This window comes from Salvelinus namaycush, chromosome 10 (genome assembly GCF_016432855.1).
Source record: "Salvelinus namaycush isolate Seneca chromosome 10, SaNama_1.0, whole genome shotgun sequence".
NCBI lineage: Eukaryota > Metazoa > Chordata > Actinopteri > Salmoniformes > Salmonidae > Salvelinus > Salvelinus namaycush.
In genome coordinates, this window is record NC_052316.1 from 20,524,393 (window position 1) to 20,544,091 (window position 19,699).

The following is a 19,699-nucleotide window of genomic DNA, read 5'->3' on the forward strand; positions in this document are numbered from 1 at the left end:
CTTAGTGTCATTCAAATATACTTTTATTATGTTTTATTTTGACTTTTTTTCCCCCTTTATCTTTTGATCATCATTCTCTCTCACACAGCAACTCCACTCCCACTTGTCTCCAATTCCACATACCAACCCTCAGCTTACCTCAGCCCATCCCATCTAACTCTGCTGGCCACCCACTTCGTGTTTCTATGCAACACATATCTTTCAACTATGCTATGATGCTTAACATACAATTTCAATCTTTCTAATCGAATAGAATCTACATGCGTGTTGAAGATAAATACTTTTACTAAGAATATTAGTAATTGAGTGACCCGGTCTCTCCAGATCTCCTAACAGTACTATTTCTAGGGTCAATTTTAGATCAATGCCATGCATTTTCAGCCATTCCTGAACCTGAGACCAGAAACAGGCTACCTGAGGGCAATACCAAAATAAATGGTCTATTGATTAGGTATCCTCACAACAAAATCTGCAGAGCTTCGATGATTTTATGCCCCAAATATTCAACATTATGTTGGTGGCAAGAATTCTATATAATAATTTTAGCTGAAAAGCATGAAGTCTTGAATCTTGAGTTGTTTTATATATATATATATATATATATATATATATATATATATATATATATATATATATACACCCTGTACCATGGAATCGGTACATCAAAAATCTCTTCCCAACTATTTTGCAATCTGTATGGCACAGTTGTTAACATCCTGGTCCTCAAATGAAACTGGTATACTTTCTTATTTATGCTATTTTTATTCCTCCGCCAGTTTTGATCCTTTATATTGGGCAGACAGACCAGTTCCCTACCTCCTCCCGCTGCCACCCGCCTCCTCCATTTTTGGGGCAATGCTGTAATCAATTGGTTGTACTCTTGGATTGAGCAGACCTTCCCATACAATTCTGATAACTCCATGAAGGACATAACTCTACCATTACAATTTACAATATCATTTAAGAACAAAATACCCTTTTCGAACATCTTTCCCATAAATACAGGTATTTTATCAACCAGCACATTTGAGTTCAGCCATAATATTTGTTGTAATATTTGTTCTATCTTTTCAGGGGGATGAAATTGATATTGTAGCCAGCTCTGCAATGCTTGTTTGAAAAAGATAGATACTTTGAAAAAAGTATCATTTTCAATTAATCGAAAATGAGACATGGCAATCTGCACAAAGGCAAAAAGGCAATTTTTAAACAATGGATGCACTTTTCTTAGTAACCTACTTGAGAACCATTTAGGGTTCAAATAAAACTTTTGAATGAGTGAAGCTTTTAGAGAGAGGTTTAGTGCTTTTATATTTAATAATCTCAACCCACCCAATTCATATTCATTATATAGATAGGCTCGTTTTATTTTGTCTGGTTTAGCGTCCCAGATAAAGCAAAATATTTTTTGCTCATATGATTTGAAAAACGAATCATCAGGAGTAGGGCAGCGCCATAAGTAAGTGAGTAAACTGAGATATGACTAAGGAGTTAATCAGGGCAATTTTTCCATAAATAGACAGGTGGCAATAAATTAATTTAACCAAAAGCTTACCTTGTGTCACGCCCTGACCATAGAGAGCTTTTTATTCTCTATGTTGGTTAGGTCGGGATGTGACTAGAGGTGGGTCATCTAGGGGATTATGTTTCTATGTTGGCCAGGTATGGTTCCCAATCAGAGGCAGCTGTTTGTCGTTGTCTCTGATTGGGGATCATATTTAGGCAGCCATTTCCCCTTTGTGGGATCTTGACTATGGACAGTTGCCTGTTAGCACTATTGTTAGCGTCACGTTTCGGTGGAGATTTTTTGTTTTGCTGTGAGTTTCACTTAGTAATAAAAAGATGTGGAACCCAGATCACGCTGCGCTTTGGTCCACTTATTATAACAATCGTGACACCTTGACTTGGAAGAGTTCCAGTGTTGGATAGCTATAACCAGCTAGCTAACATAGCATTCCTCTGTTTGAGCTGGGTGTTTGAGTAGGCTAAACTAGCTAGTTGCATTTGCTAGCTAAGTGAACAAAAAATACTAAATATAGCTAGCTTTCTCTCTCGCTTCTCCTGAACTTTAAAAAAATGTTCAACTATTGTCTTTCTCTCTCTTTGAGTCAACTACTCACGACATTTTATGCACTGCGGTGCTAGCTAGCTGTAGCTTATGCCTTCAGTACTAGATTAATTCTCTGATCTTTTGATTGGGTGGAATCAGTTCATGCTGCAAGAGCTCTGATAGGTTGGCGGACGTCCTCTGGAAGGCTCCTCGGTTTTGTATTGAAGTCAATATACCCAGAGGAGGAAGGTAACCAGTTGTCCTCCGGCGCTGCACTACAGGGTGCTCTTGACGCTATTGTATACCTTCATTGCAAAACTGTGTTTTAATCAATTAATTGGTGATGAAAATATATTTAGTATAGTTTTAGGGATGCTTGAGAGGGTAAGAACTGTTGAGGAAGAAGTATATTCAGTTGTAAGTGAACATTTAAGAACACAGTACTATGCTTTCTTGAATATATTCACTGATGGATCTCAGGCCCTTAAACTGCGTGGACAGGTGCAGCTTTTAGCGTTCCTTAGTTTAAGGTGGCAGTGACAAAAAGAGCAACGGAAAACGTATCGGTTTACACAAGGGTGTTGCTGGCCATACTCTTGGCTGCAGAGTGGGTGGAGGAGGTGAGGCCAGACAGGGTAGTTATCTGCTCTGACTCCTGTGCAGCACTGATGCGCTTAAATTAATGTGTGTATCAGAGCAAACAGTATCTATTGTATGAGGTTTTACAGTGCTTGTATAGGGTGAGACATGGGGGTATTTGTCATGTTCTTCTAGGTACCAGCTCATGTGGGAGTAGAGGGGAATGAAGAGATGGATGTTCTCGCCAAGCAGGATTTTAAACATCCTAATGTTGAGATGGAATTGTCAATCAGTAAAGCAGAAGCCAAGTGGTTAATAAAAACAGTGTTTAAAAAATAAGGGCAAGTGTTGTGGGAAAGGGAAGACACCTGTATAAGACTCAGGAAAGGTGATGGGCAAGGAGGTCCTCAGGTCGAGAGAGAAGGGGGGAAAGTATAATCACAAGGCTGAGACTGGGTCACAAGACTCCATAGTACATTGAAATTGGTAGGAAAACATCATACTGGGAGGTGTGATCATTGTCAGGAGGAGATGGAGACAGTGGAACACGTTATATTTCAGTGCCAGCAATATGGGAGGGAAAGGGAGAGAATGTTATTATATTTAAGGTGTAATGGGGTTGAAGAGCCAATGTTAAGTGAACTGCTGGGGAAATCTTCAGGGGATGTAGTATTTAATTATGTATTTTGTTTCCTTAGGGAGACGAGAATATTAGGTAGGATTTAGTCCTTCCCTGTCTCTGGTGCACACTCCAGTCCAGTTGGTGGCGGTAATGCACCATAAAGTTGGTTGTCAACTGCCATATAAAATCCACAAGACAGTAAAAGCACCCTGGCCCCCTGGTTCAGAGGCTGATCAGAGGATTTATCTAGTTAGCTAGCTAACTAACGAGAAGCTTGTGAAGCTAGCTGAATTTGAGGTTACATATTTTCCTGTTGCCTGTTAGGTAGCTACTTAGCATTCTGGGGATACATATAACTAGCTAGCTAGCCTACATAGTTAGAAGCTAGCAGGCTAACTAAGCATAGCAATCCACATCTATGTAATGGCAGCAAACTTGAAAGACAAGGAAGCCTATCAAAGACTAAACTTTCTATATCAGGTACGTTTTATTGATTTCTAGTACTTTATATTTTGCTAACTGATTTGCACAGATAGTGGTTTCATGTGATATTGATTTCTTGCAGGCTGCACACTGTGTTTTGTCTCAAACCCCTGAGAATGTGGAATTGGCTCGTTTTTACTGCTTCACTCAGAAGACCATTGCAAAACGTTTGGTGCTGAGACAGTGAGTAGACTATAACAATATCATAGAAACTCTTGTAAGAAAAATATGTGATTACATTTGCATCAATAAAGGTTGCAACTCATGTCACGTTAAGAATACATGCCAGAAATGATCAGTTTGAAACATGTCTGCTACATTGATGGCAACTAGGGCATGACTAGAATGTTATTGACATCTTTATAGAGACCCCGCAGTGAAAAGAGCATTATGTAAGAAGTGCTGCTCTTTGTTGGTCCCAGGAGTAACTGCCACAGCCAGACAGAGAAGTAAGTATATAACTAAATAGATGGCTCATCAGCCACCTAATCAAAGCTAACACATTGTTGCAAGCTATTTAATTGTCATTCTAGTCCTTCTCAATACAAACACAGATGGAAACAGAGTTATGGTTGTATCTAGCAGTTGGAGACATTTGTATCTCATGATGAGATTTTGAAAGTACTGAGTGAGAGTCCAATGTCATTACATGTAACCCATGCTTTATTCTCTTAAGGGATTAAGTACAGAAACCGCATGACTGTGCTGCAGTGTCTCAGCTGTGGACAGAGCAAGAGGTTCCTTAACAATCCGGAGCATCGCCTGTGGGTGGACCAGCCTGAGGCCCAGCTGGAGAACCAATCACAGCCAGGTGAGGTTACCCTGAGACAACTCAACTACATTACAGTTATGGTTCATATTAGTGAGGCGCGGGACAACTAAGTACCGTCATGCATATGTGAATTAAGAGTTTTGAGTAGTGTGACTGCGTGTTAATGCCTTCTCTGATTTCCGCAGATAGTCTTGTACGCATGGCACTGGTATAAATTCCATGTTGGCTATGTGGGGAAAGATAATATATTTATTATTTCCAACGCAGGTGTATTAAAATTCAGCTTTGCATTTGTTACATTTTCATCTCAAAAGTTAGCTTTTTCTTTATGCCACTTTTCATCCATCTCAGAGGTAGGCCATGCTGTTTAACATTTGTCCTTTCTGTTTTGCAGAACAAGGTCACTCCACTAAAGAGTTGCAGAAGGAGAAAGCTGATGGACCCGTATCTCAGAAATCCTCTACAGGGCCTTCCTCTACCCAGCACCAGGTGTCTCCATCAAAGCCCAAAACCTGAGCCCTGTGGCCTCGGTAGCCTAGTCACAACTGGACATAGCTTCTTTGTTGAAAATATGTGTCAATACCACACAATTTCATTTTTTAATTTTTTAAATATGAGCATATTTTCTTTTTTTGCTGTGTTTTTTTTGCTGGTGACAACCTATTAGCATTACATCAGTGGTATTTCTGTAATGGATTATAGTTGTAATTGGTTGAGGTTGGTAAAAATGCAAAAAAATTGATGGATTGAGTTTTGTGTATACCTCAACTTGTTCACAATGTACAGTAAGTTCAGGAATGACAACCAATGTTAAATGTTTAATACACATGTTTATTTAAAATAGTTATTTTCAATTGATATATTACTTCTGAAAGAACACATGTTGTACATGAGATATGAAATTGTATCATACATGTACAGATCTTATTATTCTATAGCCCATCCCTTTTTGTCAGTCTAACCTAAGGAGAGAATCAGCTGTTGAATATAGTGCTCAGTGCAAAATGAAACATACCAATAAGAACAAAATTGAGCATTGCATTCCTAATGTACTCTTAGGTCTGTTATTGCCTCAGCTGAGGTGGATGATTTTTATATTCTTTCACTTTTTTTTATCTCCCTCCCCCTTTGGCAGACGGAACCGGGTTTTCTGGGAATACAGCAGGTTCTTGGTAAAAATCCTAGGAATGTGGCCCATGTACAGGAGAAGGGCAAGGGTCATTCCTGAAAAGAGGATATCTGTATTACCAGCTTGATAAGCAATTATGCCTCATTGTCAAAGATAAAGCCTTTTTTTTATCAGGTGTTGTATGTAACAAAAATGTTGTTTGACTTACCAAAAATGGGCCCAAGCCAGTAGACCACTGAGTACTCCGTAAAGGTGAACCCGGGACAGTAGAAGGTAAGGCCATAGGCCAGGGAGGGGTTCAGGAAAGCCATGGTATAATCACTGGCTGAAATACAAAGAAGATGAGTTCTCCGATCATGAACTTATTAATGCAGTGATCATCTGCAAAAACAGATTTTTTTCTGACGCACAGATATAACAAAGAAAACAGCATATAGGCCTATGCAACTTTAATGATGATCTCTTTACTGAAATCTCTAAGTTAGAGGCATGATTGTCATAATGGGCTACTTACCTGAATGGGAGAAGAAGGTGAGCACAGCTGCAACGAGAGGAACCCGAATCAGCGCAGAGCGACGTTTCAGGCTGAGGTATATCAGATAAAAGATGAATGCACACACACACTCAGAAATGACCCCCTGCACCAGGGAGACACGCAGGGCTGTGCTGCACTCCCTTGACATCAGGTTCTTGATCATGTGCATGTCGTTAAGCTCCAGGGCCCAGTAGTAGCCAGCCCCAAGCAGAGCCAGGTGTGCCCCCAGGAACTGAGCAGCCAGAGCCAGCAGAGTGGGCAGAGTATGGGTCTCCAGCAGCAGGAAATTCATCAGAGTCAGGGAGGGGTTTCCAGTGGCTCCGGCACAGATCACACCATGGGTCAGCAGCACTAAAAACAGTATGGTTAGAGTCACGTCTGGACCCAGTCCTCCTGCCCACTCGCCCACCTCTTTAATCGTCTGCACCTCCAGCCAGCATGCCACCAGCACAAACGAGGCCGGAAACTCTGCTGCAACGCTCAAACGAGGCCATTTTCTGAAAAGGGTCCTAAAGGCTGCACCAAACACCACAACAGCGAGAAAGTAACCAAGGGTGACATTGAGTCCAGACATAGGTTCACAGATGATACTACACCTTGCTGGTTCTGCTCACACAATGTATGACTTGTTGCTCAGTTTGCTGTCTGTGTGATTGTGACAACGTGGCACATGGAGAAGCGTTTTTCTTATCACAGAAACACCAGCTTTTCATCCCACACCACCTGCCAAAATACACATTTCCCTTCTCAAGGTCAGGGAAGTGGCTTTGCCCCATTGATAAGGGCAAAGGACTACTGTAACTTAAACCAAATATATAGTTTATTGACACCAAGAAAAAAAGTATTGTTACCTGGTCTGATCCCACTAAAGAATATACCTTACTTTGATTCAGTTTCTCCTCTTCTTATCTATGTGTATTACACTCAGGCCCAGACTCTAGGCAACTAAATCGGAACGTGGAACATTTAGTAGAGACTGTGTATTGGTTGACTGATGAATGTATAGTATCAGTAAGCTTACTTTATTTTCTTGGACCACTGAAGTGCCATTCTCACACGAAATTGGCTTAGCTATTCCATAAAGAAGTATATTTATTGAATCTTATTTATTGACTATTTATTCTGCCATATGTCAATCTATGTTCATTTAACATTTGAGTAATTTAGCAGACCAATGTAGACACTCCTATCCAGTGCGACTTACAATATAGTGAGTGCATACATTTTCATTATTTTTCGTACTGTTCAGTCTAATCCTCCTTAACCCTTGTCTAACCTTGTACTTACAGGAATAATTGCATTGTAATATAAGGGCACCGTTAAGGTCCGTGCTATCCGGGAACCAGGGGTGGAATAAGTGCCTAATTGTCAAGATACTGTAATAGAAAATGACTCAAGTAAAAGTGATAGCCACCCAGTAAATTACTACTTGAGTAAAAGTCTAAAAGTATTTGGTTTTAAATGTACTTAAGTATCAATTGTAAATGGAATTGCTAAAATGTACTTAAGTATCAACAGTAAAAGTATAAGTATAAACCATTTCAAATTCCTTATATTAAGCAAACCAGATGGCACGGTTTTCTTGTTTTTTAAATTTACGGATAGCACACTGCAACACTCAGACACCATTTACAAACGAAACATTTGTGTTTAGTGAGTCCTCCAGATCAGAGGCAGTAAGGATGACAAGAGATGTTCTCTTGATAAGTGTGTGAATTTGACCATTTTCCTATCAATGTAACGAGTACTTTTGGGTGCCAAGGAAAATGTATGGAGTAAAAAGTACATTATTTTCTTTAAGAATGTAGTGAAGTAAAAGTCAAAGTTGACTAAAACAAGAATAGAAAAGTAGAGATACCCCCCCAAACTGCTTAAGTAGTACTTTAAGGTAGTTTTAAGTACTTTACACCACTGCCGGGACCCTACAGTAGCCATTAAAGTTTACATTTAAAATGGTTACGGTCAGTGTTGTGGTTAAGGTTAGGAACCTCTCAATGATCCCAGACAGCACTGACCGTAATGTTAAGGCGTGTAACTAAAAATGACTGATTTGCCCACCTTCGAAAATAAAATTGTCCGAAATATTTCGAAGTGTTACAAGTTCAGCCCACTCCTTTTGCACGTTCGAGCCTCATTGGCGCAGTAGGTAGCGCGTCAGTCTCATAATCTGAAGGTCGTGAGTTCGATCCTCACACGGGGCAGATGTTTTGCCTCGCTCTGCTACCGGCTTTATTTGAGATGTCAATTTACCTATGAATGCGAACACAAGTTAATACGTCGATAATGATGATATCAGTCCTTGAAGTTACGGCATGGCATGACTGCTTTTACAACGCATATTCCACTTAAGACCACATGGTGGGCGCAGTGTTCCATTTTAGATAAACCCCTGCAGGCTGGACATGCATATATACAGTGCATTCGGAAACTATTCAGACTTATTTTAAAATTGATTAAATATTTTTTTCATTCATCCCTCTACACACAATACCCCATAATGACAAAGCAAGAACAGGTTTTTAGACATTTTTGCAAAAAATACAATAAAATAACAGGTGCATCCTGTTTCCATTAATCATCCTTGAGATGTTTCTACAACTTCATTGGAGTCTACCTGTGGTAAATTCAATTGGTGGACATGATTTGGAAAGGCACACACCTCTCTATATAAGGTTCCACAGTTGACAGTGCAAGTCAGAGCAAAAACCAAGTCAGAAATTGTCCTTAGAGCTCTGAGACAGGTTTGTTTTGTGGCACAGATGTGGGGAAGGGTACCAACAAATTTCTGCAGCATTGAAAGGCCCAAAGAACACAGTAGCCTCCATCATTCTTAAATGGAAGAAGTTTAGAACCACCAAGACTTCCTTGAGCTGGCCACCCAGCCAAAATGAGCAATCGGGGGAGAAGGGCCTTGATGGAAGCCACTCCCCAGTAAAATACACATGATAGTCCGCTTGGAGTTTGCCAAAAGTCACCTAAAGACTCTCAGAACATGAGAAACAATATTCTCTGGTCTGATGAAACCAAGATTGAACTCTTTGGCCTGAATGCCAAGCTTCACGTCTGGAGGAAACCTGGCACCATCCCTATGGTGAAGCATGGTGGTGGCAGCCTCATGCTGTGGGGATGTTTTTCAGCAGCAGGGACTGGGAGACTAGTCAGGATCGAGGCAAAGATGAATGGAGCAAAGTACAGAGAGATCCTTGATGAAAACCTGCTCCAGTGCGCTCAGGACCTCAGACTGGGATGAAGGTTCACCTTCCAACAAGACAAAGCACACAGCCAAGAGAATGCAGGGGAGGCTTCGGGACAAGTGTCTGAATGTCCTTGAGTGGCCCAGCCAGAGCCCGGACTTGAACCTGATCAAACATCTCTGGAGAGACCTGAAAATAGCTGTGCAGCGACGCTCCTCATTCAACCTGACAGAGCTTGAGAGGATCTGCAGAGAAGAATGGGAGAAACTCCCCAAATACAGGTGTGCCAAGCTTGTAGCGTCATACCCAAGAAGACTCAAGGCTGTAATTGCTGCAAAAGGACAGACGAGACCTCTAAAGCATTATTACTTTAGTGCTTTATTACAAAATGTTTTTGAATATTTTTATTCTGTACAGGTTTCCTTCTTTTCAGTCTGTCATTTAGGTTAGTATTGTGGAGTAACTACAATGTTGTTGATGCATCCTCAGTTTTCTCCTATCACAGACATAACGGTTTTAAAATCACAATTGGCTTCATGGTGAAATCCCTGAGCGGTTTCCTTCTTCTCCGTTAACTGGGTTAGGAAGAACTCTTGTATCTTTGTAGTGACTGGGATTATTGATACACCATCCAAAGTGTAATTAATAACTTCCCCATACTCAAAGGGATATTCAATGTCTGCTTTTTTATTTTAACCCATCTACCAATAGGTGCACTTCTTTCGAGGGATTGGAAAACCTCTAGTCTTTGTCGTTGAATCTGTGCTTGCAATTCACTGCTCGACTGAGGGACCTTACAGATATTTTGTTTAATAAAAAAAAAATATATGTATTTAACTTTATTTAATTGTATGTGTGGGGTACAGAGCTGGGGTAGTCATTCAAAAATCATGTTAACACCATTATTGCACACAGAGTTAATCCATGCAATTTATTATGTGATTTGCTAAGCACATTTTTACTCATAACTCTATTTAGGCTTGCCATAACAAAGGATTTGAATTCTTTTTGACTCGAGATTTCAGCTTTTCATTTGTTTTTCATTTGTAACAATTTCTGAAAACAATTCACTTTGACATTATGGGTTATTGTGTGTTGATCAGTGACACAAAATCAAAATCGAATACATTTTCAATTCAGGCTGGAACACAACAAAAAGTGTGAAACGTCAAGGGGTGTGAACACTTTCTGAAGAAACGGAAATGTTTTTTTGCTGTCTTGTGTGTGATGTTTCAGACCGAGCATTTCAATAATGTAGGTTGGTTTGCACGGTGTGTATGTGTGCGTGTGTGTTATATTCAGAGAGAGAGAGCGAGCGAGAGAGTGCGCAGCTGTAACCTACCAAAGAACGGTGTTGCACTTTCTGAAGCGCATGGATTTTAAGTGGATAGCCTACTTAGAGTGTAAACGTCGTGCGCTCTATTGAACAGCCCCAAGAATGTGACATTTTAACAGATCGATGCAGTTGATAAGGACAGCGAATTTGTTTTGGGATTGTATTTGGCTACTTTAATAGCCTATTGGGCTACTTTTACAAACGGCCATACCACTGCCAGGATACATTCATAGTCTATCTGATTGAAATGGTGCAATGTTCCGAAGGATACTCCAACGCGTTGACTTTTGGTTGATTTGGGTAACAGTTGTACTATTTGGAGCTTCTGGTGCAGGAGCGCACAGTTGCCATGAGGTTAAAACGGCTTTCCAATTGCGCCAGATCGGCTCGTTGAAATGGGTCCCGGAGGCACCTGGAACAGGTTAGTGCGCACTTGATCTAGCAGGTCCTAACACATGTTGTGTCCAGGAGCCAGATTCCCGCCGCTTGTGCACCTGTGCGTGCGGTGCACCCGTTTCTTTTCCATTCTTTTTCTTAAGGTATTGATACCTCAAAATCATAGAAATGTACAATTTGTTTACATTAATGTTAAGTGTCATTTAGCCTGTTCATTTTTGAGAAAAAATGAAGTTCATACTCATGTAAAAGCTTACACATGGTTCCCTGTACTGTGAATAGGACAAATAAACATAGTGAACAATGACGTATAGGCTATCTTCATTGGTAGTGACAGCAGTAATGCGCTCTTAGGATCGTTCACATTGTCAAAACTCGCACAAATGCATTGCAAGCTTACTCAAGTTTTCTGTCTGATACTGAAATTACATTTCCTTTTCACATTAGTGCATGTCATCCTCCTGATCCGAATATCTTTTTCGGCTACATCAGACAGAGATATGCCAATGAAAATGTTATAGGTTAGGTGATGGATGGCAAAATGAGCAAAAACTGTGACAAAGATTCAAGAGAAAGATTCAAGCAAAACTTTCTAGCAAGTAGGCCTAATAGTTAATGCTGTATCTTTGTGTATAGACCATGATTCCAAGAACTGGACGTGAGTCCCAAGTCCCAATCTCTTATTTTTTTGCTTTTCAAATACTGAGCTTATTATATGGATGCAATGGCCATAACTGTCATAATCAATAACATTGCAGTTATATCAGCTCATAATTTGGCAAACACCAAAAACCATTCACACAATTTCAACCAATGTTCAATAATTGTTTGTTAAAGGTGTATAAACTAAACACCTACTGAACAGATTATAAACAACTTGAAAGTTAGAAGCCCCTTCATAAATATTTTTAAGTATACCTTAATATGAAGTGTGAGTCAAAGCCATTTTGCAATTTAGTTTGGAGATAGTATCATAATCAAATATCCCATTAAAACCAAATAAATGCACAGAAAATATTCTCTCTGTCTCTCTCTCTGTCTCTCTCTCCTCATTTATATTGGTCAGATCAAGTGACCTGAGCCCCAGGGGCCACAATAACTGAGCTGCGTGTTGTGTGTGATCATCTACAGTACATATACAGGTCATTAGGTTTAATAGACTGCTTGTCCTGCTCGAACATCATGGCTATACTTTATACTTCGCCTTTTATGGGGTACAAACTTGTTGTTTTGCATATCAATTTCATGTTGTCTCAATGGCACACGTAGATAAAAGAAAAAAAAGAAAATTGGGCCCTCTGGTTTGCTTAATATAAGGAATTTGAAAAAAAATTGATACTTAAGTATATTTAAAACCAAATACTTTTAGACTTTTACTTTTAGTATTTTACTGTGTGTCTTTCGCTTTTACTTGAGTCCTTTTCTATTAAGGTATCTTTACTTTTACTCAAGTATGACAATTGGGTTCTTTTTCTACCACTAATAGAAAGTCTACACCTCCTTGAACTTTTAAAATGTTTTGTTGTGTTACAAAGTGGGATTTAAATAGATTTCATTATAATATTTTTTCATTGATTTATTCCATAATGTAAAAAAAAATATTCCAAAAAAATATTCAAAATACACAAAATATTCCATAATGTCAAAGTGAAAAGAAAATTCTACACATTTTTACAAAGTAATAAAATTTGAATAACAAAAATATAGTAATTGCACAAGTATTCACCCCCTTTGTTTAGGCAAGCCTAAATTAGTTCAGAAGTAAAATTTGGCTTAACAAATCACATAATAAGTTATATGGATTCAGTCTGTGTGAAATAATTATTTTTTAATGACTACCCCTTCCTCTGTCCCCCGTACATGCAACATCTGTAAGGTCCCTCAGTCAAGTATTGAATTTCAAGCACAGATTCAACTACAAAGACCAGGGAGCTTTTCGAAAAGCCTCAGTGATTGGTAGATGGGTAACAATAGCAAATCAGACATTGAATATTAGGGCTCCCGAGTGGTGCAGCGGTCTAAGACACTGCATCTCAGTGCTAGAGGCCCTACAGACCCTTGTTCAATCCTGGGCTGTATTACATCCAGCTGTGTTTGGGAGTCCCATTGGGCAGCGCACAATTGGCCCAGTGTTGTCTGGTGTAGGGTTTGACCAGGCTGTCATTGAAAATAAGAATTTGTTCTTATCTGACTTGCCTAGTTAAAAAATAAAAATGTATCTTTAAGCATGGTCAAGTTAATAATTATACTGTGGATGATGTATTAAACCACTCAGACACAAAAATGATGCAGTCGTCCTTCTGAACTGAGCTTGAGGACAGGAAGGAAACTAATTAGAGATGTCATCATGAGGCCATTGGTGATTTTAAACAGCTACAGAGTTCAATGGCCTAAATGACAGAGTGAAAAGAAGAATACAAATATACAGAATAAGTGCAAGACACTAAAGTAATACTGCAAAAAAACAACGCAAAGGAATACACTTTTTGGTCAAAATGCAAATCCTTATGTTTGGGGCAATTCCAACACAACACATCACTGAGCAACTGCCTCTATTTTACATTTAAGTTTTCAAGCATAGGGAGTTTTTCAGGATGAAAAGAAACAGGATGGAGCTAAGCACAGGCAAAATTCAGCTAAGCACCTGCTTCAAAAAAGGAATTCACCTTTCAGCAGGACAATGACCTACAACACAAAGCAAAATCTACACTGCAGTTGCTTACCAAGAAGAGTGTTCCTGAGTGGCCAAGTTATATTTTCGACTTAAATATGCTTGAGAATCTATGGCACGTCTTGAAAATGGTTGTCTTGCCATGATCCCTAACACTTTAACAGAGGTTGAAGAATTTAAAAAAGAATAAATAGCAAATATCGCACAATACAGATGTGCAAAGCTCTTATAAGACTCACAGCTGTAATTGCTGCCAAATGGGTTTCTAACATGTATTTACACATGAGGGGGAATACTTATCTAATCAAGGTATATTTGTGTTTTATTTTTCATGTATTTTTCTTCTACTTAACATAGTATTTTGTGTAGATCATTGACATACAATTAACAAAATAAAATGTAAAGAAATCCTAGGGGGGTTGTAGACTTTATATATGCACTGTATATTCATGTGTGGTATTGTATGATCACTGTGCCTTTTGGAAAGTACCCCAGTGTTTAACTGATTTATTTCAGTCTTAATAAGCCCCCTGTTCCTGTGTCCCTCTGCAGTGTCTATCACTTGCGCTGTGGTATTTTAATGTACAGTGCATGCATAACATCTTGTCCTTGGGGGAAAGTGTCACAGACACTGAATCCAGCCACAGCAATGCATTCTGGGACAAATGAGGGCTGACTCCAACAGCTGAGGAGACACTGGGCTTTGTCTGTTAGCACCCTGAGCCCCTTTCCTTTCACTGCTGTTTGCCCTCATCCTTATTAAAGGTCACACACATTGTTTGCATAAGTTGGGTAGAAAGTTTAGCAGGTAGAGGAAGCACAAAAAATAGAATAAGATGCTCGTATTCATTTAGAGGGTGATCACATTGAGGGGTGGATGGATGGGTGGGTTGTGGAAGATGTTATTCACCCCTGTGCTGCCGATGCCCAGTAGTGTAGGGCATGTGGTGGTGGCAGTGGGGATTGGGAAGGGGCCTGCTTTTTCCCATCTCGTGATCCCAATCAGCTGTTCTTCAGCTTGGTTTACAGTAGCTTGTCAATGTCAGATTCCTCACACACGAGACGAGTACGGTAATCATGAATCCTCACGCTTTCACTGCCTCTCAACCCCCTCTCAGGAGCTTGCTGTGAATGTGTATGACACTGTGTCCTGTCCTCCTCATCGCTCAGCTCACCTCCAATTCTGTCCTCATAAGTGGGATTGAAAGATATGTGAGATTTACTGTTTACTGTTTAAGACTTACTTTTAAGTAATATGAACATGCAGTGGTTGTATTGGGGGCTTCTGAGCCTGAGAAAAGCCATACTTGCGAGGACCAGACAGACATTGCTATTTCACACAACTGTGATAACATTTTAATACTTGAACAACAGAACATCCAGTGCATGTAAGTCTACATCACCTGTCATCAGTCACATGATTGATTTGTTCACACAATGCTGTCATGATTGACACGTCCAATGATTTAGGCCTGGTTGAGTTTTTAAGCATGTTAACTCTGGTGAGTTTAAACTCAGCTGCATCGCTCCGTTTCCTTCTGCATCTTCCTCTCTCTGCACCATTGGAGCTCTTGTATCTGGACTTTGATTCAGCAAGGTCTGGCCGGATAGCCAAAGTCTATTTCTGAAGCTCTTTCTCTCTCTCTCTCGTTCTTGACTCCACTTTCACATGCTGGTGTATTAGTTTCATATGGGAGATCAAGCTGATCGTGAGCCAGCTCGGGGGGGATGGAGGGGAGTGGGGAGGTGAGCGAGGACATCGGCTAGAGGGGCTAAGGGGTGCCAGGGGCACCCTGGACCTCATCCAAATGAGATTGTATTAGGGGACTCTTTGGTAACCCAAAGGGAACTTGAATACAGTATACACTGAGTGTACAAAACATTAGGAACACCTTCCTAACATTGAGTTGCATCCCTTTTTGTCTTCAAAGAGCCTCAATTCGTCAGGGTATGGACTCTACAAGGTGTCGAAAGCATTCCACAGGGATGCTGGCCCATGTTGACTCCAATGCTTCCCACAGTTGTGTCAAGTTGGTTGGGTGTCCTTTGGGTGGGGGACCATTCTTGATACACATGGGAAACTGTTGAGCGTGAAAAACCCAGCAGCGTTGAAGTTCATGACAAACTCAAACTGGTGCGCCTGGCACCTACTACCATACCCCATCCAAAGACACTTAAAACTTTTGCCTTGCCCAGTCACCCTCTGAATGGCACACATACACAATCCATGTCTCAATTGTCTCAAGGGTTAAAAATCCTTCTTTAAACTTTCTCCTCCCCTTCATCTACACTGATTGAAGCAGATTTAACAAGTGACATCAATAAGCGATCATAGCTTTCACCTGGATTCACCTGGTCAGTCTATGTCATGGAAAGAGTAGGTGTTCCTAATGTTTTGTACACTCAGTGTAGATGCCTATGAGAAATAAGTGTAGAGAAATAATGTGTTGGAACCATTTATTCACTATTTATTTATTAAACTATTTGAGTAAGTATTATTAATCACATTTGGTCAAAGCTTCTAGCACACTTGAGCTATGTATTTCATATTGACACCTCAGTTGAGGTGTGTCATGTCAAAGATTGTCTGTTATATTGACAAGATAGTCAAGTGACAGCTCTAACAATGGAAATACATTGCCTCACAGATGAGAGGCAAACGGGAGGAGACGAGATCAGGTGGGACCATTCTAGCCAATGAGAGGGCAGATACTCGTGTGACCAACAGACCATAGAGATAGATAGAGGACTCAACTCTGTATCTGTGCCATTATAGCGTCTGTGACAGCATGGGCAGTGCAATTGAGGTTATCTCCATTTTAAGGTAGTCCATTTTCTTCTTCTTCATTGGCTGATTGTTCCCAACTCATAGGAATCCCCACCCAGTTGACTACTTTAAAATGGTGAAAGACCTCAATGGCAATGTCCATGCTCTATGACAACATCACAACTCCGATATATAGTACATTTTTTTCAAAGTTGCCGAAATGCCACGTGCGTCCACTTATATCAGTGAATTCTTAACAACCTAACCATTAAGCAACTTCTATTGCAATTACATTTTTTGTTGAACAAATTCAACACTCATTGACCTCTATACAGACATTCCTCCCTATGTGGGCTTGTTTTTATGGACAGATTTTGGGAGGAGTAAAACCTCTCGCTTTGCTTCTTCCTCTCTAGTCATGCTCAGGTTTGTTGTTGTAATATGTTTCCTCTTCTTTCCCAGATGGTGAGTTGCAGATCTGCAAGCACCCAGGCCCGTCATGTTGCACACGCAAGATGGAGGAGAGTTACCAGGCAGCAGTGCGCAGAGAGACTCTCCAGAACATCCGTTCCTACAGCTTTGAGCTCAAGTACCTCATTGTGGGCCATTCCTCTGCCTTCCAGGGTAAGGATATGGGGGGCCTGTGGGACAGGGCGAGGAGAGGGGCATGGGATGATGTTAGAATATATTCAACAAAAAATGTAATTGCTATTGAAGTTTCTTAATGGTTAGGTTGTTACGAATTCACTGATATCCCGAGAGAGCCATGATTCACTGAGAACCACTTCAGTGGCATTTGATATTGGTTTTGTACTATTCAATATTGGCTTAAAATATTTAGCCAGGCCTCACATTGAGAAATTAATAACTTGACTACTGCGCTCTGTATCTCTATCTGTCTATAGCTTTCTGTCTTTCTGGATGTCTGCGTCTGTCTCTGCCTCTGTCTCTCTCTCTCTCTCTCTCTCTTTCTCTCTCTCTCTTTCTCTCTCTCTCTCTCTCTCTCTCTCTCTATTCAGCCATGTAGAGTAGAGAATACACAGCAGGTCTTGTTCTGAACCAATGAAAGACAGGGAGTGAAAAATGTTTACATTCACTGAGTATCCCTGGAGATGTGTTAACATTTGAATCAATCTGTCTCTCTAACGAGATGTCCTGAATGGGAGGGAAGAATAGTGGGGTTATTCTGCTCTGCTTTTCACAGAGAGGGCTGCTGGGCGGTTGCCTGGCTACCCAAACTCCTTGCTCCTGCCAAACTCTATGCCTGCCCACGGACGTTAGTTTCTTCTCTGCAATGAGTCTGGATCTGAGTACCTCCCCTACTATTTCTAGAATGGAAATACATTCTAGATCGTTTGATTGCTCCCAGAAACCGATGTGTTGGGCCAGACGTTTAGAAAATGTATACTCTGAGTGGTTAGAGATCCAATCGCTGATGACTTTGTTTTGTAAAATATCCATCATTTTGATGTCAACACAAACGACTTCAATGGTTGCACTCTCAGACTGAAGTATGTAACGAATGATAGAGCAGCGGAGTAATTCAGTTTGAGTCGTCAGGCAAGCTGGGTTGCTGGTCCCTGGCTTCTCAGAAAGGGAGGCTTTCTGGGCCTTTTATCTCTGCTGAAAGACAGATGATGTCAGTGAGTGATGTGGACAGTGTCCTCTAAGGATGCCTGCCGGGTCACTGCTCACTGGGCTTTCAGCAGTGGGTTTGCTGAGGTAACCTGATCTAATTGGCTTCTAGAATAAGGAATCTCATTACAACAAACATTTCACTCAAAGCATTATCATAGCAGTTTACATTTATGTGTTTGTGTTTATATGTGTTTACATTTATTTTTGTTTTGTGTCTGTTTCTGTGGATGTCTGCTGTGTGTACAATGTGTTTAAGTGCCTCAAACCTTATGCAGTTGGAGTTCAGAGGAAGTACACTCGGAAATGTTAATATTTGCATATTTTGCTGTCATTCTGTATCCCTTTCAGATGTGATCATTAGCCTTTTGCTGTACTTCTTAATGTGTATATAATGTTCGCAGCATTTTGTTTACCGCTGTATTCCCTCTCTACTGAGTACTTCTTTAAACGCTACCCTCTGGTCCCCCTGACATCTGCTTCATTTCATCTCTCCTCTGAAGCCTCTTACAAATTGGTCTCTGGGAAAAGATCTAAGGTCCTGCCATCCACTTGTGAGAAATATGTGATGGACACTAATGGTTACAAATGAGATTCATGAGTTACATCTGAACCTCATTTTGACCAGGCTCAGAATGAGCCATAACACCCAATGAATATTCAGCAGCCAAAATAAGCTTGAGTTGATTTAGGCTTTAGACTGTTGCAGGGCCTATACCGGTCTGTATCCCTTCACTCCATGCCCACCACCAAAGACTACACATTTACCCAAGTACCTAAGTACTACTTGTTGAAACCCTCAGAGGTTAGAGTAGATTGGACAGACTGACTGACACAACCCTGCCAGGCGGTGCAGAGACATGACACTGATCTTGCCATTTAGAACCTGCCAAGCTCAAACTTATGACCAGGGTGTGTCTTGGCCCAATGTGGGTGTTGGGGTGGGAATGGGGTCCAGGCAGGGCATATGGGGTCAGCACTGCAGAGACCTAGGATATCCCCTTCAATCTGTCCCATTAAGGAGCTTGTAGCATGACTGGACGACATGGCCAGGACAGGAGTCAGGATAGCAGTCTTGGGACTCAGTAGTCAGTTATGGTGCTTGATGACCTGCATGCCCTCCTGTCCAGGCTGCTGGTCTGAACCTATCACAGATGAGCATGGGCTCATCACATGATCCCTGAGTAATCCCTTTCCTGTCACTCGATGCCCCTGTGTTTTGGACGCCGTTGCTAGGATAGGATACGTCCACATAGGGAAAAGAGTTGGAGATCCCTGATTCAGTGCACCTGGTTTTGAAAAGTGAGACTTATGGATCGCACACCTTCCCGTCACCGCTCACCTCTGCCCCCCCCCCCCCCCCTCTGTCTGTGGCCCACATAGGGTTAAGATCTCCAGCTTCCGTCCAGGAACCTGGAGGTGCGAACCAGTATCACATTTACAGCTCGGTCGTTCCCACACCCGATTTGCTGCGCTGTGTGTGTGTGTGTATGTGTGTGTTTGTGTGAATATACAGTATATATATGTTCC

The 19,699-nt window shown here is 40.8% G+C and overlaps 3 protein-coding genes and 1 non-coding gene across 4 annotated transcripts in view; 3 read left to right on the plus strand and 1 right to left on the minus strand.

The window, feature by feature from the left end:
• Positions 1 to 3,449: 3,449 nt before the first annotated feature.
• Positions 3,450 to 5,810, plus strand: LOC120054844 (ribonuclease P protein subunit p21-like). The gene is made up of 5 exons (XM_039002508.1): positions 3,450 to 3,731; positions 3,817 to 3,917; positions 4,101 to 4,183; positions 4,411 to 4,545; positions 4,901 to 5,810. The coding sequence occupies exons 1-5, from the start codon at positions 3,675 to 3,677 to the stop codon at positions 5,020 to 5,022; spliced, it is 498 nt and encodes a 165-aa protein (XP_038858436.1). The 5' UTR covers positions 3,450 to 3,674; the 3' UTR covers positions 5,023 to 5,810.
• aqp12 (aquaporin 12) lies at positions 5,312 to 6,839 on the minus strand. The gene is made up of 3 exons (XM_039002507.1): positions 6,150 to 6,839; positions 5,844 to 5,960; positions 5,312 to 5,730 (listed from the first exon to the last, which is right to left on the minus strand). Exons 1-3 carry the CDS (start codon positions 6,742 to 6,744, stop codon positions 5,609 to 5,611), a joined length of 834 nt encoding a protein of 277 aa, XP_038858435.1. The 5' UTR covers positions 6,745 to 6,839; the 3' UTR covers positions 5,312 to 5,608.
• A 1,459-nt stretch (positions 6,840 to 8,298) lies between these two features.
• On the plus strand, positions 8,299 to 8,371 carry trnam-cau. Its single transcript has one exon. It is a non-coding gene; the product is annotated as a tRNA-Met (tRNA).
• Positions 8,372 to 10,723: 2,352 nt separating this feature from the next.
• gpc5b (glypican 5b) overlaps positions 10,724 to 19,699 on the plus strand; it is a 75,700-nt gene continuing 66,724 nt past the window's right edge. The window contains exons 1-2 of the mRNA XM_039001906.1: positions 10,724 to 11,121; positions 16,997 to 17,158. Of these exons, the coding sequence (XP_038857834.1) occupies positions 10,956 to 11,121; positions 16,997 to 17,158 (328 nt within the window). The 5' untranslated portion in view covers positions 10,724 to 10,955. The remainder of the gene's footprint in view (positions 11,122 to 16,996; positions 17,159 to 19,699) is intronic.